Source organism: Stegodyphus dumicola, chromosome 12 (genome assembly GCF_044657685.1).
Source record: "Stegodyphus dumicola isolate Sdum_Otavi_A_Nest chromosome 12, ASM4465768v1".
NCBI classification, from domain to species: domain Eukaryota; kingdom Metazoa; phylum Arthropoda; class Arachnida; order Araneae; family Eresidae; genus Stegodyphus; species Stegodyphus dumicola.
This window is the reverse complement of record NC_140779.1, coordinates 4,517,762-4,540,203: the sequence shown is the minus strand read 5'-3', so window position 1 is coordinate 4,540,203 and position 22,442 is coordinate 4,517,762. Positions and strand designations below refer to the sequence as shown.

Below are 22,442 nucleotides of genomic sequence, written 5' to 3'. Positions count from 1 at the left end.
AAAAACGCAATTGTTGGAAATGGCAAAGGAAATGTTCACCTTTTGGAGAATCACTTTCATGTTCCATTACACCACGTGGATTTTCCATGCCCCGAAATTGTAAATTATGACAATTAACTTTGACAGAAAGGCTTCATTCATAAACATAAATCTGGTCACAAAACCACCTAATCTCCAGCTTATCTTGCAAATTCTCGCAGGAAAAGTAATGCAATGATTTGTTGGAAGGTTTTAACAACTGCACCATCTGAAAGGTATATAGCTGGAATTGTAGACGTTTCAGTAATATACGCCACACCATTACATGAGGCACACCAAGTTCTATTTTATGAGATTTCATAAAATATTTTCATTAATTTTTTCTACCACTTTGGTTTTAGATGCTATTCAGCCTTGGCTGGTTTTTCTTACATAAACAGCCCATGTTCTGAGACTGCTCTACACACTGTTTAATGTTGTGACGATGTGGTAGTTCTTTACCAAACTTTATGCGAAAATATTTTTGAATGCCAATAAATGAAGACATTTTAGCGTATTCCAAAACACAGTATACTTTCTCCTGCATGGATAACGATTCACACAGAACCTGATAACTTTAAATCATTAAACAAGTGAAGCTGAACTTTTATATCCTCAACTGTTTCTTTTCATTTACTTATTTTTAAAATTAGGAAACACTTTCAACATACCATTGTTGGCCTTGCATACCACACAAAACAATATGCGAATAAGAAAGAAAATATGCAACTGCATTTGGTCTCTCTTTCAAGTGAAAAACTTTTTTAAATTACATTTTCAGGATAATTAAAAATTTGATATGGGACAATTTTTAAGCAGACTCCTTTTCTTTTTCCAATTTTTGATGACATTTTTCACACTATTTATACATTACTCAAACATTTTAAGATACAAAAGATAATGAATGAGAAATTTTTCAGTCAACATAAGGTTAAACTTGTAGTTAATGAACTAACCAATGATGTATTAGTCACAGATACAAAGCAACTCTTCTAATATCAGATAAATAAAATAGTAAATTTTAGCCACACCTTTTTTCATACATATTTATGCTGCACATGTTAACATATACAAATGATTTTAAAACTTTTCACTGAATGGAAAATTTCCAATTTATTTATGAATTCTTGCTTTCAAAGTTTTCTTTCATCTCTGAATATCTAACCAAATATTAAAGTTCCAAAAATTCTTCCAAGTCAGGTTTTAACTGTTACCTAAAGACTTCTGTAAATAAATTGAAAAATTCCACAGAATCCCCAAAAGTTAAAAACAAAATATACTTTTTAGCAATTAAAATATATCCTTTAAGTAAATTAAAGTTGTATAGCTATTCATAAAAAGATTACAAATGTTTACTGGCTTATTACTTTTAATTCAAAATTTATAAAAGAGATAATCATATAATAGTTGACAGAAAACAGACAACATATTATTTTAAAATTCTAGTCCTTATAATAAGTAGGGTAGTATTGTTTAATTATATTTAAGAATTTTCAATTAAAATGTTAAGCATAAAAATATGGATTTATGATAATAAATAAGCACAAGTGAAATGTTTTAATACCAGGTTTTATAATGAAAAATTAAACTCCTATGATATACTTTTTAATTAATTAACAAGAAAAGAAGGATTTACAAACATCAAATCACAGTGGTTAGAATTTAGTTAGGTAAAGTCAAGTCTCACCTGCATGTGACCTAACAGCTGGTAAATTTGGTAGCTGTTTCCATGTGTTATTCTCTGGGTCCCAATATTCTGCAGAACTTAATTCTTTTTGACCATCACAACCTCCAACAGCATACACTTTGTTATTTACCACAGCAGCATTGAACCTTCCTCTAGGTACTTTCATTGGCTGCATTGTTGTCCACTTATTAGTAGAAAAGTCATACGATTCAACAGTCTTTAAACATTCTCCTCTATCATAGCCACCTACAAAAGATAAAATTATGTGTATATTTCAATCATCTGTATACCATATTTTCCAGCATATAATGCACATCTATAATTTCAAGCTACATTTTTCTAATTTTTAGGTATATTGCTGTATAGCATTCAGTCGATTCTTCACAAAGAAACCTTAAAGATGCATGTCTAATGTTCTTATCTTTTGAGGTCACTTATTCGAACACTTGTCCTAACATTTTGAAAAATGGTATACTGCACTGACAAGCAATAAGGGAAACAATATGTGTGTGGGTTAAATGCTTGAGAGAGTAAATATTCTGGCAAAGAGGGTGGATTGTATTCAATGCAGCTGTCCAAAAGAATGCTATTGCAAGATTTCCAGAAAAAGGGGATATAGTTTACAGTAAGAATGCACTTCCCTAAAGAATTAACTATTGCAGAGTACTTCCAGCTTGAATGTATTTCATGGAATTAAAAGTTAGATGTTTTCTTTTTCTATAGTCATCTGAAGATGAGATTTTAAAGTGAAATTTGAAGGCTTTAGTAAACCGCATTTGCTTCAGTTGAAATAACACTTGATCTAGTGCTCCCTTTAGTAGTAAATATGGCTTCTGTGAAAAGAAAGATTGACAGTGCTGGTTTCAAATGCAAATTCAGTCCATTCATTTTGCAAAAGAAAATGGAAATTGTGCTGCAGCAAGGATGTTTGGTGTTGGTGGGATAATGACTATTTAATTTATGCATCAAAATAATAATGAAGATGAAGCAAAATTTGATGATACGCCACAAGATACAACAGATAACGAACTCTTCATGTTATCCGATAACAATTTGCAAAATTTGAAGGAATCTATGCCTTCCCATTATTTTTGGAAAAAAAAAGAAAAAGAAAAAACGAAAGGTGCCATGACTGCTGGAAGAGTTGAAGAATAATCATGTATTATGATTTTCTGTATATGTCCCATCAAAATTGTCGGATGCCTCGTGTTTCTCGAGATTTTTAGCGTTCGATTATAAATAGCAGGATGTGAATTCACCTCAATGGCAAACAGGAATAAGATTTGGAATGACATGAATTCATGTCAGCCGCAACCAGGAACAGATGTGAATTCACATCATTTCAAATTCTGCTCCTGTTAAAACTTTGTGCATGCCAGTGGTAACCAGCAATAAAATCTGTATTAAGATGCTAAGAAATTATTTTCAGACAAACTAACTAAAGCCTAAGTTAAAAGCAGACTGCCCTGAGAAAGACTTGTGGCATTCTGAAAATCAAAAATTGGCAGTGGCTAGCAAAACAGATTTCTAAAAATCAAAAGTCATGTCCGGCTGTATTGCTATCCAAAAAGAATTCTAGCTGTCAGCTAAAAATATCACAAACAAGTTTAACCCCTTCGCGCCGACTGTCACGTATACATGCCAGCAACGAACACACTTATCTACCGGCCGACACGCAGGCGCGCCAGAGCATTGTTGCGTTTACTACCGACTGTCACGTATTTGTGCCAGTACCTTGGAATGTTTTTCAAACTATAATTTCTGCCACAAGATGGCACTGTATGTCCATATGGTTTCAGATACATGTACATTAGACTTTCTACTCGAAATGAGAGAAGCATGACTCACATACACATATTTTTGATTATATAAACAAACGGGGAACTAAATGTTTCCGAATGGCGTGATTTATCACGTCTCTTTAAATCACACTTTATTCGCACATGGTAGTTGTTTATTGTAAGTAGAAGTTTTATATGCGCTAAAGCGTTGAGTATTTCGGTTTACAGTTCAGTTTTTTAGAAAATAATTAGATCTTGTTAGACATGAATTCTTTCTGTTTTTACCGTTTCAAATGTCGAAGCGTCGAAAATGTTTAACAGAGCATGAAATAGCAGAAATGATGCAAAATATTTCAGATATTGATTCTGAAATTTTGATATTCTGATATTGATTCTGAAAGATTAACTGAAAGACATTTTCCAAAACTTTGTTCAGAAGAGACTGATAAGAAAATGAGACGACGATGCTTCGTTTGTTTACATTCCCGGAAAAATCCTCCAAAACGGCAAATGAGTTATGAGTTCAAGGAATGTAATGTAGGACTGTGTGTAGATCCCCGTTTTAAAATTTTTTTCATACGAAAAGAGAATTTTAAGTAATATATTTAGTTTTCAGATGTATAATGTTAAAAGTCATAAAATGATGAGTAATTAAAATAAAATGTGTAAAATATGCATTTAAACAAGAAATAAGGTAATTAAAGTTCATATATAAAAATATTTATAAAGCATAAGCCGTTTAAATACTCTATAGAGCATTATTAAACAATGCGTTGATACTTCGGAAATTTCATGGATTTAGGCTTAGTAGCAAAAATGCCCTTGGCCCTGGAGAGACACTCGCGGAAGACACTGCCGGCCTCCGCGATAAGCGCGCGTTTTCGCTACGCAGCTCGAAGGGGTTAAATGCTATTTATGTGTTAAATATTAAACATGCATTCTTTCACGCATGCAATAAATTGCATACATAATTATTAAGCATTATCTAAAAATTAAAACTTTTTAATAACAAATCTTAATAATAAAATTTAGATTTTCTATAAAAAGAATTATTTCAGATATCTGCATTTGAAGCTTACCACAGACTAGAAGTTTTCCCTCCAGTTCAGCTGTTCCCACTGCACATCTTGCAGAACTCATAGGAGGAACGACAGAATAGGTGCTTATTTTTTCCACAGATGAATTTCGCGAGGAAAGAGGACTGTGATTTGGAGTGTGAACTCTCTGCACGATTGATAAGACTGTCAGCTTCCCATATGCTGCTACAAGACCTAGCATACTATTTTCTAAAACAAAAAATGCCAGATAAGAAAAACAAAAGTTTCTCATATTTTACAAAACAATCCATACCATTTAGAAAAGAAGAAACTTTCTATGGACAGTACAACATTTTAGAATGCTTTGAGATACACTAAAAATATATCAACTGTCAGACTTTCTTTTTTTTTTTTACAAACTGTTTCTTAAAAGGATAAGTGAAAATCATTTTTCTTTCGTATGATTTTTGTTTTTTTCATTCTTAATAAATTAACCATTCCACTAATTCATCTTTTGCAATTCTGACTTGCTAGTGCACAACGTGAACTTACTTTCAATCTTATATAATCAGAGAAAACTACAATTACGGTATTAATAATTATAACATGTACAATGCTTACATACTACTCATAGCAGATTACCAAGTAGCCAATTTGGACTACTTCTAATTAGGTTATTGTGCTATTTATACCCCAGCATAATCACTTTATTAGAAGTTTCCAGAATTTCAGAATGTGTGCGTGTGTGTGTGATTATGGCAAAGCCTCGAGGGCTATCCGCCTAAGGGGGAGGGATAACTTCATGGAGGACTTTCTAAGGGAAACTGGCTCGTATACATGTTGCACATGAGGAAAACCACGAAAAACCCATGCAGTCAGCCTGTTTGCAGGATTCGAACCTCGGAACGAACTACCAGTGTTCAGTGACTTTACCACTCGGCCGCTGGTGGGCCCAGAATTTCAGAATGTATTCAACTCTGGACAATGATCCTAACTATTAATTTTTATATGCATTCTTTCACTGTATTCTACATTCTAATGAGTTCTGCAGATAAATGGTAATACTTTTTGTCTTTTAGATACATGGACTTGCACGATTTGTTCACAATGAAAGAATGTACAGTAAGATTCCTACAAGAATACAGTATTTTGCAAAATATGCTTGTAGGTAATAAAATCTTTAACTAGATTTTTTTCCCCTTTGTCTAAAAAATCACCAAACTGTGCTAAGGCGGTATATGCACGTACCTGAATCTAGAATCAACCAGTTTGAAACAATATATTTCGGTATTTCCAGATTAGAAGACTTCTAGCGTAGTATGCTAAACTAGAAGTTTATTTTGCATAAATGATTCAGGCTTTAAAGATTAGATGAAATTTAAACTCACAAACTAGAAACATTTAAATGTTTAGGTTAATATATAGGTTTAAAGAGTTGTGGTAAATCACCCCAGCTCTTTAAACCTATATATTCTTCACAGTGATTCCAATACATAATAAAGACAATACAAAAAATTACTACAATTCACATTTACACAATTTTATTGTACATTTACCAATTACATTCAGTTTTATGTACTTAAAACTCTAAAGATATGGGACAGCCCAAAAGAATTTAAATTCAGAATACATATTTACTCTTTTTTTTTTAAAGCCTGAAGGGGCATTATTCAAAAGGGTACCGAAATGGCCCTTTTTTTGTTAAATCACTATAAACAGCTGTATCACTTTTCAAATTGTTGCCACCTTATTGCCCTGCATTATATTAAAAAAATAATGAAGAATCTGCATGAATATAGGCATGTTTCTCACACTGTTTTGGGGGGGGGGAATCGCCACTTTAGGCGTAATATAAAAATCTGAAAGTTTCAGATTAACCTTTTTATTAACCCAATCAGCATTGCAGATGGAAAATTACGTATAGAAACAGTGGCTTTCTTATTCCTTACACATGAAAATTTCTGCCAACTTTTAATGTATCCGATTTCAGCTTGGATGTATATTGAAAGAAAAGGAATCAAGATACAAAGTGAGAGAATTTTTTTAATATAATTAAGAAAATACAAATTATTCATGACATTCTAAGGAACTATGAAATTTCTGGGCTAAACCTGTAAAGATTGGAGGGTTAATTTTCTTAGTTTTATTATTTTTAACATTTTTCTTCACTATAACATAAGAGCTATCTATGTTGCATGCTTACACTTCTCATATGTAAATTACAACACATTTTTGCTATAAATAGATGTTAAAACGATAATTTAAAATGAAAAATATGATAAGATATTTACCTCCATTATTAGTAGTTACAATAAGTTTCCAATCTTTATCTTCTTCATCAGAGAGAGATGATAATGAAGAACTAGAATCTGATTTTGTATACAAAAACTGGCGGGGTTTTGCAGGCGCTTGAGATATTTTGCGTCGACTTTTTCCAGTACCTGGCACAGAAACTTTCCTTGACAACTTCTTATAATCTTGAATAACCTCTGAATCCTGTAGATCTCCATTTTCAATATCATTACAATCATGCAGAGTACGATCAGGGTTTAAATACAACATATGTACCTAAACAAACATAAACGTTATTCAGAAAAAAAAGAAAGTCTGAAAAAATAAGGACAAATTTTATATTATATAAAAAGTCAGCTATACAATCATTACTATAACATAATTTTTATACATGAAAACAATCACAAAATTTCATGAAGTTTAACATCCTTTCAGATAAAACTGTCATTCGGATGCAATAAAGACTTTTTCACAGTCAACAGTAAATACTTCAGAATGACTAAGTGAAAAAGTAACTTATAATTATAATTACAGTATAATTACATATAAGTATCATTACAGACTCCTTTGTTTACATATTTCATTAAGTTTACTGTGTTTTCTTTCTGAATTACCCTCGTACATTTCTGAAATTCTGATATAGGAATTTATTGAATCCTTGTATGGAAAATTTTCCACAGAGATTTGCCTTTCCTCAAGAAGGTATATTGAAAGCGAGGAAGAACTACTTAAACAAACTAACATTATACGCTGTGACCATACAAGTCCTTTATTTCTGTAACCGTTGGTTATGTAGAATGTGGGCTATAAATTTCTGGGTTATATAAATAAAAATGTGGTTATCTTACCAAATTTTTATCTACTACAATAAGCATATCCAAAAACATATTACAGTCAAAAGTCGTTAATTCGGACACCCATAATCCGGAATGATCTATAATCCGGACCTCAAAGCTACAAACTTTCTGCGCATGCGTCGCGTTCACGCATGCGCACAGGCGTTTACGAGAGCGCATAAGACCCTTACAGCTGCGAATATGTTTGTGCGCATGCGCGTTTAATGTGTAACGGAGTTATACGGAGTTATACGCTAAGCTAAAGTTATCTAATTCAGTTAATGTTGCAGATTGCGTTGTTCCTTAATCTTCGAACTTGATCCGATCCCGCTTATTATTTTTTGCAGACTGTTAGAGCAATTTTATAAAAGTAAGCTTGAACTTTCGATTATGTCAAATAGAATTTCCGATATATATTCACTACAAAGCGAAAGTATGTTTTGAAATCCAAAATCTGTTTATCAATTTTATGCTGGATTGGAAGTTGATCTATCAGCACTATCCTTATCTTCAGAGCAGATGTTTTTATTTTATTTGGTTTATAATTCCACACTCCATATACTCTACTCCTCTTTGATATGATTTAAATCAAGTTCCTGTCATTATAATTCGATATGATTTAAATCAAGTTCCTGTCATTATAATTCGCTTCAGATAGTGAAGACAGTGACCCAGAGGTTATTGAAAACGAAAACATTTCGGGTATTCTCAACACAGCAATTATAGGACTTGAACAGCCGAACTTTGTAACTAAAAAAGAAATTATGTCTGTTTAATAGAATTAAAGAGAAAGTATTATCACATGAAATGAAGCAACTTACATTGAAGGAAATGTTTAATAAAGTAAAGAAATAAATATTAAGCTTTTTCTTTTTGTAAATTTTGATACCCTTTAGATCATAATTGTTCTTTATTTCATAAATTACGGTTTCATATTTTTAATTTTGTAATTTTTGCATGCCATCTTACCAGATTTAAACTGATGATCTATAATCCGGAAAAATCGATAATCCGGAATCGCCGAAGTCCCGACGAGTCCGGATTAACGACTTTTGACTGTATTAATGATAGTGTCAAGATGGCCACCTTCATGTTTTTGATACCCTTCCAGTCTAGCATGAAAAAGATTTTGGAAAACACGTTGACACATGTGACACAAAACTGTGCTTACCTCAACACAAATATTTTAATTGGGTTGTAGGACCCAGACTCCTTGCAATCCATGGGATATCTGATTTATTGAAGAATATTTCTTTAACCACAGATATGAACATCTTACACAACTTATATCAACAGAATCTTATAAATGTGCAGTTTGAGATCCAGTTTCAATACCCACTGGAAAGCAGTACATGGTATCACCAAAGCTGCAGAACTTCTGCAAAACATAATAGGTATTTCTTATAGACTATGCAATGTATCAGAATAAATTTGCTCCAGTTTCCTAAGCCATGATTTAATTACAACTGGAGCACTGATTAACATCGCATAAAAATTTGTCCCCATTTTCTGAGCCATGATTTAATTACAACTGGAGCACTTAATAACATTACATAAATCATAGTATAACTAACACAGACACTGTACAGTAGAGTGGGCTAAAAACCACTTTTTTTTGTCTGTTGCTACACCCCAGAAAAGTACCTCATCTCCTAGCTATGTAAAATGAAGAAAAATGTCATGTCAAAATGCATCTTCTGTTCACACATCACACTCAAAATTTTGAAAAATAACAAAATTCTGCTGTTATTCAGTAATTATTAAATTAACTGCCGATGAAATGCAGTTGTCTCTAATATTACGTTTGGAGCTTGATGAACATAAAAAAATGTTTAAAATCTGCAATTTCAAATTGTATATGTTTTGCAGAAAAAGGAATTTTTTTCAGGGGGATAAATATATTAATATTCTGTAATTTTTGATAATTTTACTTTTTAATTTTTAGTAAAAAATGAATACATTTATAATTTTTAATTCTGTTATTCAAAAGAGTGCACCTTAAAGTTAGATGTTTGGAAAAATTCTAACATAACACAGCCTGACAGGACAGTCATCTTAATTAAACCATTATAGTGCCACCACATATTTGATACACCCTTCTACAGTTTGGGTGTGACAAAAGAAGATTTGGAAATCCAGCTTCGACGTACCAGTCTTTGACAGATTATTGATGTCCTCATCTATGATGTTCCTTAATGGTAGAGGAGAGAAATTGCAACTATCTCCCTAAATCTAATTAACATAGTCTGTTCCTTAAAAGCAGAGTTTTGACAAGGTTAAGTTCCAAATAGCCTTTCCCATGAAAAGTGATCAGGCTTTTAACAGCTGGCAAAGACTAGTTCTCTTGTATGCCTTCTTTTATTCACAATTATTACAAGAATCAAATTTTTGGAATGAGCAAAGAAAGAACTTTCATGAATTGACGACTTGCAATAAATTTTGAGTTATTTTTAAAGTTGTCAGAGCATCACGATAGCTATCCTTCGACCTTTTGCTGGCTTTGGTTTTCCGTAGAGTTTAAGAACTCAATTCACTTTCATCAACCATACTGAACGTGAAAGCAGACCAGGATCACAAGCTGCTAAATCTTCTAAAATTCTATCTGGCTTTAAGGCTGCAGAAATATCAAGTATTACCTGATCATCCTTTAGTACTTTTTTTCAACTTAAGGATTGGGGTATTCAACATGTTCAAAGCAAACCAGCAGAAGTTTCTCACAGCAACCAAATCTTTTCCAAATCAGTCCACTAAAGGCTTTGAACTCTGTGGGAAGAATATCCAAGCGATGAAATAGATGACAGGAAATGCAGTTCATTAAAGTGTAAGAGAAACACACACAAAACCCCCTGCAGTGGTCTCCCAATGTACAATTTGATCTGATGGATTTGATACAATTTGGTTTTCCATAGAGTCTAAGAACTCAATTTTCTCTCATCAACAATACTGCATTAATTATACATACAACAGCATTAATTAGTGGTTTGAAAGATGATGTCCCATCGCTCCCAATCACATCAAGTTCTTAAAAGGAAATCTCACATGTAGTTAAATAGGAAATTATGAAGTTGCATTTTTAGCAAGTCTTAATAGAGGGAGAAACATGACCGATATATTTTAATCTTGGTTATCTTTTTCAGTTCTTCAGAAATACTTTGAATGAATTTTAATTACCATCGTGTCATTTTTTAAAAATTCTTTACCTCTCCCAGTTTATATTACATTTATTAAAAATTTACAGTAATTTTGACAAAAACAATATGAAAAGTATACCTCTAAAAAACTGACCAAGGAAAAAAACTGACTTTGAGATAAGTTTCATAAAATTTTAGGGGTCATACATAAGTTGAAAAATAAAATATATAAATCTGTGCACACCAAAAAATGAAATGCAAGTTTAGAAAAGGTTTTATAAATGTTTTCAAAAAGGAATCTTACTGACCCTTTTATAGAACTCATGTTCTAGAAAATACCATCAGGCTTCAATTATTAGCATTTAGCCAACTCATAACATTATTTGTGTTAAATTACAAGTGAAAAATACTTGCAGTCCAAAGAATCTTTATGAATTAAAATTGTAAGAATTTAACCTTTAAGAAAAACTGAGGAGCTTGACTCAGAGTTTTGAAATTGGACAATTTTTGAAAATTTACACAATTTCATATATACATTTAAATAGTTTTACTCCATGATTTGTAAAATTTAACAGTTAAATTAATTTATGAAATTTACTTTTTGGGTTAAATCATCAATACTGATATCTTGGTCATCAGTTATAGCCTTAACCCAATCAAGAACCATATCACACATGTGTTTAAGATTAGTAGCAATCTTCTCTTCATGGCTGTTCTGCAACAGTTCTACAGGAATGGTTGGTAAAGCAAGAAGTTCTTTCGATTTTGCAACTTCGGATATCTGAAAAGCAAAATACAAGAGTTTAAATAGCAAATATGAAAAATGGTGTTTCTATATCTTCATACTGTGAAATCAACAGATAAATTTTAATAAAATATGACAAACATAAATTTCAGTTATCCTCCAATGGAAATGCACCTACCTTAAGAAGTACATAAAGATTTTATATACTTTAAAAATCATTCATTATCATATTACTTATACAAAACTTGTTGCAAGTTTCAAACATTAAAATGCTGTAGACCAAAGGTTCTTAACAGGGTTACTGAAAATACGAGGATCAAAAGGTCTTTAAAGAGTAAAGAGGACGCCAAATATGCACCAGCAATCTATTGGCATAATAAAAATCCATTGATTACCATAAAAAATGTATTAATAAAATTGTTTATTAATATAAAGCTATATTACATAGTAAGGAATATATACAGGTATTATTACATACTAAGGAAAGAAGGCTCCAGTCAGGAAAGAAATATGAATAAGTATAAGGGAAAAATACACTTAATTATTTCATTCATTTTAAAAATTATTTTTAAGCAAGAACTGAAATATAAGAAAATAAAAGACAAGAGAACACAATAAAGAAACACGAAGACTGCAAAACTTGAATGAAAAATAAACATTTTGGATATTTTTAAATGGGGTAGTATAAAAATTAATTTAAATTAACTTTATGCCAAATGTTTAAAAAAATCAACACACTAAGAGCGAGCATCATATTGATTAAAAGTGAACATCTATGCAGTTAGAATGAACATTTGTGTAGTTAGAATATATCCTTTATTTCTGAAAAACTGTTTACCTCTGAAAATTAAAAGTAATAAGAATACAAAAATAACAAATCTGATAAAACCATTTTTTCAAAACTTTTTTATTTATATCCTTAAATCTAAATTTTTAATTTTAAGCTATTTATGTGTGTTTGGATTACGATTGTAAAGGAAATTGATGAAGGAAACCATTTCTATAAAAGAGGTCGATGTAAAAAAATTATGAATCTCTGTTATAGACCATTTCAAGAAACATGGCAAGCAACAAGACTTTTTATTCACATTGAATAACTGCAAGTAAGCAATGCTGTTATTTTTCTAGGCTAAACTGCAACAGGTGCAACTGTTTTAAAGATAGAACAAACTAATTACACTACAGTAAAATATGAAAACATTACATCTTTAACTGGTGTGGTCACCAAAATGATCATTTGATATAAGAACAAAATGATAGCTTGACTTTGGATCATGAAGTTAAATTCACGTGATGCATTGTCCAGAACACAAAAGGGGAGAATCTTCCATTTGCAATACTGAATATGGAATTCCGTGTGGCAGCTTATCTGATTATTACTGTGATTTTGGCATTACACTAATGCAAGCATTATACTTCTCTGCAGTTGATAGTACAATCCAATAACAGCTCAAGAGTATGAGCTGAAAAGCAAAAAGGAATAAATTCTGAAATAAAACTTTCTTTAACCAGATTGTTCAAAATCATTTTCCAGTTTGCAAATCTTTCTAAGTATATATAAAAGATCACAGACAAGTCTTTTCAGACATATGCAATACAAAAACATTTCTGAGCAGATTACATACGGATTGTTAATGATCATTCTGCAGAAGATTTCTGGCCTTCATTAGTAAAAGTCTTCTTGCACATGATGAATTCTTTAACGTCTCGTCTCTGCATAGAACCTCCCAAAAGACCATGATCATTTAATGCTCCTACAACTGAAGAGGTCCGCTTGTACCTTCTTCAATGAGCTAAACCTAATATTAATGTGCATTAAATTTTCACTTTATCTGACATGATGTTTAAAAAATGACCATCATTTATTTCTCACTACAGATTTATTACATATGCAATACATACAGGAAACTGCTTAAGATACTCTTAATGCACATATAATCCAATTGGATTTCTACTAATAGGCATATGATCACAACTTCCATAGCATAGAGGAAAAAGCAGCAGAACAGTCTACGAGGTTTCTTATATTTGTAAACTTGCATTACAGAACCAGTTTAACACCTTGAGCGTCCCGTCAGTCATTTTTGGCTGACACTCGACTTTCCATTTAGGCTGCATCAGCCATCTGTGGTTGACACTCTACTTTCCGTTTAGGCCGCGTCAGCCATCTGTGGCCGACACTAGACTTTCCGTTTAGGCTGCGTCGACCGCCACTGGCTGACAGCATGTATCATGATTTATAACTATACAATATACACTGTTTTATGGAATTACAGAAAAAATTATTTAAAATTTACTTAATTTTGATTCATTACAGGACTAATGGATTTCATTGAAACACAGTAAACGTAAAAATGGTTCTCCCTTACTGCTATTACAAAATGTGACAACTCTCAGTCTTTTTTCTGGCCATTACTCCTGACCCTACAATACCAGCGTTTTAAGCGGCGCGCGTGGCCTGAACGGGATTGCCCAAGAAATATGCGTGGCGCTCAACGTATTAATTTTTCTGTCTTTTTTGGACAATTATTCACCTAGCTCTTCAAATGCTTTCACAGAAAACCTTTTATCATAATTCTTCAGATACACTGAAAGCTTTATTAAAATATTCTGAGGTCTCTAGTGCTCACTTCCGTTTGTTTTTGTAAGAGGGAAACAGCATTATGAGAAGTTACAGGATAATTTTGAGATTTGAATTGGGGCTAAAGATATAGACCTGGTGGGATCAGCCAGTAACCAGGCTATGAACACATTTAACAGAAATCCTGAAAAAGAAAGGAGGCACAGTACTTACACGCAAATATTAATAGAAATGATTATATCTCATTAACCTGTTCAGGACTTGCCTGTCACATGTGCACTGCCAGCAACGTTACCTTAAAATCGGGTGTATCATAATATATGAATCAAAGTTTAATTCACTCAGTGGTTGGAGGTACCACATGACTTTTAAATAGAATAAATTAGTATTTTTTGTTGCCATTAGATGTAGCCGTATATCTGTTATGGGGAAATTTATAGAAAACAAAACATGTTAACCTTTATTTCTATGCAATGTTTTATATTTTGTTGGGTCACAGGTTTTATTTATTGCTCTTAGATTTTTACTCCTAGGATAAATATTTTTATAGGGAAATGAATGATAAATGAGTCTTTTCTTATGCTGATGACAATGATGATATTTTTGCAGAAATAGAAAGTGATAGCTATAGCAAGAGGTAAGTCAAAAATTATATGTGCTCAGTTTTATGAAAAAGATTTTTAACAATTTTTTTATTAACATGTTGGATTAAAATCAATGACTGGCTGTTTTTGCCATATATTTAAGGTAAGTCAAAAATTACATTACTCTAGAACTGACATTTTCTTTTAAAAATTTTATAAAATATGATAAAATTTTTAATTAATTCTGATAACTGAGTGCTCCTTCCATAATGAACCAAAAATTGGATTACAAATTTAATTTATGCAAAATGTTTTCCAAAGTTAGGCTTACCAGTGCGAATTACCTGTTCCTGCAAGAGAATGTATGTATCTGGTTAGCACACTGTCCCGAGAGAACGTTTCAGGGAATGAGCTACCCATCACAAACAGATTAAAAATTAAGACTAGCAACACCCAACTTTCATATATTCTGTTATCAACTACAATTATTCAGATCTTGGAACTTGAAAAGAGATATGATTTTTTTTATTTTCCTTCAGTCATTATCAGTGAAGTATAAATATGAAATATAAATATATGTGTGTGTGTGATGTTTCTGAAGCATAGTTCGTGATGGCACAGTGGCAGGCTGGGAAGCGAACACAAAAATGAATTATACGAATTAACAATTTTTTTTCCCACGCATATAAAATCATCTCAGTAGATACTGATCCGATCATAATGAAATCCAATACATTCCTACAATTCAATCATAATGAAATATGATAAATTTTTATGTATATTGGTTTTTAACAAGAAATGACATAGGCAGTTGAAAAGAAAAGCGGCGAGACAAGCTACGATTTGTTAATTTGTGGTTGTTACATGACATAGAATGATCTCGAATTTGGGAGAACAGATAAATTTAAAGAGAAAGCACCAAATATGCAATCATTACTTTTGAGGTTGCCAATTATTCTTAAAGCAGCTATTGTATTTTCTTATATCTTTTATATGTTTCATGTAACATATTAATAAACATATATATATTAAAGCAACATAAACTCATGTCATCACTTGTATTTAACATTTAAATATTTTCTAAAGGATACACTTGAAACAATGGACAAATGTAATGACTGAAAGAAAAAATGGAGCAGATGCAAAGCAGAACATTAATTTAAATAATTGCTCTCTACTTCAATACAACTTTTTCAGCATCCTGGGAACTGTCTGAGTTGGTGCATATTTGCTTTTGAAGATCATATTTCTGCCAAGCCCATATATTGGTGACTGTATCAGGACAATAACAAGCTATGTGAAAGCACAATCCCACCTAATCCTACCTCAGTATGTGACAGCACCTACATAAATCTGACATTTTTCTGCATTTTATCCACAAAACATGATCAAAATTTCTGAGTTTCAGATATCTTCACTTACTAAAAACTTAACAGAAAAGTTTTGCTCCAAAGATCGAGGCAATTCCTGCTCACCCATCATTTCCATAGTAGTTACATGTTGCTGACACATCAAACTGACTCCAAGGCAGAGAGTCAAAAGGCAAATATTTAAAGTCATTGACTGAGCTGTAAGAGTCACTACAGAAAAAATTCAACAGTCCAAGTCATATATAAATGCCCTTGCAATAGCCCAAAATTAACTACACAAAGATTTGCTCAACAAAATTTGACTTCTTTGTTTAACAAGTTTATACAAAGTCTTGTTCTAAACTTGCAATACAACTAACAATCCACAAGGGAAAAAAAATTCCTTTATTTGAAATCTCTTCCTTAAATCAAGAATTAAAAGCTTATAAAATAAGAACTGCTTAATAATCATTGTCAATCTTATCTTGAGAAGATGAGGGGGTGTGCCCTAGAGACAAGAAAAAACTAACAAGCATGGTCCATAGGAGGGTAACACATTCCTCCATCACCAAAGTATGTGTGAAACCGGTCAAGGATGAGTCCTAGCCAGCAGTGGCAGCCACATCTCAATTACCAACCTGTATCCCATACCTAATACAAAAATCTAGATTTTACCTTTCAGAGACTGAGTTATATTTGTGCAATCAAACATATAAATTTTATACTTAACAAAATTAACTCAAAAAGAATATTAGGGATAGAAAAACATAAGGTCTAGCATTGAACACAAAAAAACAACTTATTACAGCTACCCATGCTCGTAACTGCACAGACATACAGAGTACAAAAAAGTTAAAAACAGCAGTTTAAAGCTTACGTTCTGGCGAATGAAGTTATCCACTTTTATCAGAAGATCAGGGTTGGAAGCTATGCCAGGAAGCGATCGTAAACCTAAAAATAAATATATTATTTTTTAACTATTTAAAAAGTATTTATTATTATGCACTTACTTATTTTAGCCTTTGATTTCATAATTTTCCATTCATTTGGATGGTAAAAGTATGTAAACAAAATAATTTACCCAACATTAATATATACCAAATGAAACAATTAATGGCCAGATAAAAGTGGTCATGACACTCAGGAAGTTCAAAACATGTTTAAATTATTATTATTAGGATTAGAAATTGTCCTAGGAATTATATTAAAATTCAATTTAATAATATTACTTTCATAAAATTTTTAATTATATTATAAAATAAAGATGAATAAATAGATGATTAAAACAGATGAACTGTAATCTACGTAATAAAATAGACATGAATTCTACTATTTGATTTCTTTTCAATACAATTCCTAACAAGTTTCACACAGCCTTCTCTTTTTTCTATTTGGAACAGCACTAACCGACAAGAATTAACGATGAACACATACTGAATTTAAAATACTTTAGCAAATAAATACATTCCAAAAGATATGGGCATCTTCCAGTTATTTTAATGAATTGATTCAAAATAGTAAAAATTGAAAAGATTAGTACTTTCTATACAGACATACCCCAACATGCAAGATAAAACTTCATTTATAAACTTTCATGTCTAGATATTTCCTAAAATTCTATTTATGCAATTATGAATTTACTTTCATTATTTGAAAGTAAATAATCAAAGCAATGTGCTGCAAAAAAGAATTGAGGTATTTGTGTTAGTTCTAGAAACTAGCACCTCTCATCAGCTAATAGAACTGGATAAAAATGCTAAAAACATTCAAAAACATAATATACATTGATTTTCAACTCACCAATGCAATTATCTGGAGTCATATTTTCCACAAGGTATTTGCCACATTGCTTTGCAGCTGAAAACATACGAAGCTTAGTTGCAGCAACATATGTAGCTTTTACCAGCTTTGGAGGAACCTCAAGCCTTTCAAAAATTAAAATTTATTACATTAAAAAAATTATACACATTGAAATAAATCAGATAATCTTATATAATAAATAAATGAAAATCGTAAAAATGAGAATCCTAAAAATTACTCATGAGGGGTTATAATTACCTGCCTATATATGCATAATCCACCAGGCATTCAAATGCCTCAAAATCAAAAGAGCCATTCAGTTTATATTGGTTCCTACTGCCTTTTGTTTCAGCAGTAAATAAGTCAAACAAATAAGGACTGGCACAAGCTAAAACAGCTCTGTGTGCATATACTTCTCTCACATCTTGAGATGCTCCAACCTAAGCATATAAAAAAAATTAACAATTACCAAAGAAAGATAAATTGAATACAAGCTTCATTTTTTCAAAGCACTCATGATGAAAGCATATTTTGAGCTTATAGCCCCCCCCCAAAAAAACCACAATTAAAAATTAAAACAGTTTATTCTTGGTTTATTTTATATCAGTCCAATCATTTTATTAATATGTTAAACATCCAGGCTGTTTTCATCACAGTCAACCATGAAACGGGCCACTTCGGACTGCATACTGCTTCCTCTCCACTTGCAGATGAGCTGCACTTGAAGGCTTTACTTTTCCCTAGTCATGATAAATACCGTTTTGGATTTGTATCCTAAGTTCACTCATAGTTCCCTCTCCCTGATAGAAGATAGGAAAACAAAATATGAAGCCTAACGACACCTGAACGCATAATGAATCTTCAGTTACACACAAGTCTAGTCTAGTTTCGTACAGTTAAGATTTTCATGAAGTGCTTTGTTGACCGGAAATTCCTTTTGGTGGGGGCTGGGAGCCTGAAAATGAATGAGTGGGCAAGTGATACAACATGCGAACAAATTTTGCTGCCTAGACATCATCATGGCTAAATACTGCATGCATCCAAAGATGTTAATTCATTAGAGAATGAGCATATGGATAATGTTATGAAATGTACAGGCGCGGTAAGATGACTTCCCAGCAAAGCTGTTTTATGGTTGCCATAAAATGGCAAGGGAAGGCAGAGTTGCCCCATTTGGCGAGAAATTGCCCATTTGGCGACAAAATTGGCAATATGCCATGGAGGAATGGAAAACCTTCTGGAACAAATTCTTACCGGTTTAGCCCAGAATATTCTCGAACACAACCCAAAAGCTATATAAACCCTGCTGGTCTGCATTCAGAAAGTGTGAGATAGTTAGTCAGTCTTTGTGTAGTCGATCGAGTTGACAGCCGGGCAGCGAGTGCTGAGTGGGTTGTCGAGTGCACCGAAGGAGCCTCTTAGTGTACCGTGGTTTGTGCATCGTCGAGAGAGTGTGTCGAGCTCAGGGAATGACTGAACCAAAGAGTCGGGAGCTGTGCTCTGTGTGTCGTCGAATGAATCGTGAGTTGTAGCATGGAGAGTCTCAAGAGTACGTGGGTTTCGTGAACGATCGAGCAGGGTCAGGAGCTTTACTCTGGTGCTTTGTGGTGAAGCTGTCTTCACAGTGATAGCCTGACGGCTGTGTCGCTGATTGTTCCAGCATGTTTATAGTAGATCTCCAACAAGTGTAAAAAGTGACTTCGGAGCAGTCCTGATTAATAGTGGCCAAGTAAAGTGTACTTCAGTGGATTTGTATCAACTCCAAATCCACACGAAACCCGTACAAATGTGAAAGAAGAAAATAACGTAACAACTGGTGTCAGAAAAAAAAAGTAACAATAATAAATAATACAACAGGTAATCGAAAATGGTTCGATCTAAGAGACCTAACGTTACAGCCTTTGTGAGCTTACGTGGTGTCGATATAAATAACATCGAACTGCAAAATTGTCTTGACGTGGAAGACTTCTATGCGATACTGTTATGGAAGAAATGCTTCAGAAGATAGGTGAATGTACATAATGTACACAGTGCAAACAAAACTTTAATGTGCACAATGCAAAAGCAATCAACAAGTACTTCGATGCATATAGATGGTGTGTCTTTACAAATAAAGATGGAATAAAGTGCTTATTTGCGTGGTCAAATATCCATGCATAAATTTATACCAGTCCAGGGATCTGACACATATGTTATCATCCATTCCTACACAAAGTAATCAGCAGGAAACGATTCGAGAGCCTCTTGAATGCTACATTTTACAAATAATGAAACAGCGGATGTCTCCAGTGGTGGAAAATCCAGCCAATTATCTATAAGTTAAATGAGAATTTTAAAAAACATTATCATCCAATGAAATTGATTTATATTGATGAATCAATGATCCCTTCTGACGAAGTAAACATGATGCCAACGAATATTGCTAAGAATTTGTGCAAAATACATTCCATTCCACAAAGGCCCTACACTTTGCACTTGCAAAGACCAAAAACTGTAACTAAGCCAAAAATGGTTACAGATTATTATGCAAGGGAAAAGTCTGTTGATGAAAAAAAGAAAGGCAATCCACATAAAGTTATTCACCAAATGTAATAATATAAATTCACAAATGCTAGGTTCAGAGATGGCAAAAAATTTAACACTAAGAGTTACAACCTCTTGTAATTCAATGCACAAACAATCTCCACCTTTGTTTACCTTGTTTTACTAAATTAAATTAATGTTTTTAAGTATTATATTCTTTAAAACTGATGTCACCTAAATTAAATGCTTAGTGTCACTTGTATGCAAGGACCTGCATGTGCACTGGAATAACATGAAAGAAAAGTCTGAGGCTGGCAAGGCGTAAACAGAAAGTCAAAGCACAAGTCCATCAGGATCGGTGTGGTGTTTAACATGTTACAAATATAAACTATCAATTATTAGTTTGGAGGAAATTTAAAGGAATAAAATTATCAATTACCCCCCTCCCCACACACACACACAAAAAGGCTTTGTACTCATTAAGACAAAGACAAGTATTTTAAATTATATATGCTGCTTCAAAATTTAGAGAAGAAGCATCAATAAAATAAGAAACAGCACATGCTGTTGAAATAAAGGCAAATCTTTACATTTTTCATTTTGTATGGTATTTTTATTTATTTTTTATTTATTTTAAATTACAATTTTAACACTACTGAAGTTCAGCAGAATAACTTTTAAGCAATTTTTAATTTAACTGTCAGTTAAATGTGGTTTTGAATTTTACTAATTTATGATGACTAGATTCTAAAATTATTATTTTTCAGTCACAAATATGCTGCTTCCTTTAATATGTAATATATAAATTTTAATCTCAATATATTGCATATTTTACCGACTTTCACAATGCCTGAACGAATCTTTAGCGAAGTTTCTTCTGCACACATAAAAGTCAGTTCAGAGCATTCAACACAGACTAATGGCATACATCTCAGAAGCAGAAAAAAGGTTTGAAAGCCATTTTTACATTTTCCTGTAGAATCAGACATATCAAGTTATCTTGTAACTAAATAACTTAAAGCTTTTGAAAAACGGGTACTTTTCCATTATTCACCTGCCATGTTTTTTTGGCTGTAAAAGCCAAACACCCGTTTTTGTAATTGTAAACAATTTCCAGTTATAAGAATAGTTTACAGATACAACATATTTATTCCTAGTTACAGTTGTTGGGTCTACTAATCAACATATTTCTAGTACAGTTGTTTGTTTTTGGCATATGTTTCTTTCACAGGTACATAACAGAAAAAACACTAATCATTTATCTTTGAAAATATATTCATTTAGTGTACCCAAATTAAGTGTTTTGGACTGACTATTCCAATATTCAAGCAGGATGCAAAGATTACAATCTTAAACAGAACTGGTATATAGTATACGAAATATACTTAAAACAATAATTTAATAAAGTATTGCATATATTAAACTACAGATTGCGTAAGTTTATATAGTTCTGTATTTCTTAAGACGCCATTGAAATACTAGTTTAATTTTTAAATCATTTTTTGATTTTAAATCCTTTTTTGATATCCTATGGATTTAACAATATGGGAATTGCCATGACGAAAAGTCGACAATAGAATTTTGGGTAAAGTGCAGAATCGCCCACTGCTTGACGCGTTTTTTAGAATTGCACATACTCGGTATCCATGTGCACATCGACCTATTTTCACTTTAAAAAAAATTCCCAGAATTGCACAAAAATGGCACTGCGCACACCCTTGACTTTATCTATGTACACATCGACCTATGTTCACTTAAAAAGTAAAAGAAAATTGACAAAAATCCAATTGCTTTTTACCCTTGTAAAAAGCGGCAAACAAGTAAGTGAGCGATTCTGCACTTTACCGAGAATATTTTCAAAGAAAAGGCATCATTCATTATAGAAAATTACGTTTGAACAAAAAATGAGATGAAATTATGCTTTAGCGATAAGTCAGTAGCGAAATAGCGATGCAGGCATCCATTCAGTTATGTTTAGCAATTTTTTTATAAATTATAATAATGATTTGAAATAGTTATTGACTTATGTTTTCATTCAGTCCTGTTTAGCCTTTTTCATATAAATTATAATAATAAAA

The 22,442-nt window shown here is 32.3% G+C and overlaps 1 protein-coding gene across 3 annotated transcripts in view; it reads right to left on the bottom strand.

The window, feature by feature from the left end:
* Positions 1-22,442, bottom strand: part of LOC118196758 (influenza virus NS1A-binding protein homolog) — an 86,314-nt gene that overhangs the window by 11,786 nt on the left and 52,086 nt on the right. For all 3 annotated transcript variants that reach the window (XM_085827445.1, XM_035368215.2, XM_035368214.2), the window contains exons 3-9: positions 18,100-18,281; positions 17,842-17,966; positions 16,919-16,992; positions 11,381-11,563; positions 6,815-7,091; positions 4,566-4,772; positions 1,706-1,951 (exon numbers count right to left, since the gene is read on the bottom strand). In XM_085827445.1, coding sequence (XP_085683571.1) covers positions 1,706-1,951; positions 4,566-4,772; positions 6,815-7,091; positions 11,381-11,563; positions 16,919-16,992; positions 17,842-17,966; positions 18,100-18,281 — 1,294 coding nt within the window. The remainder of the gene's footprint in view (positions 1-1,705; positions 1,952-4,565; positions 4,773-6,814; positions 7,092-11,380; positions 11,564-16,918; positions 16,993-17,841; positions 17,967-18,099; positions 18,282-22,442) is intronic.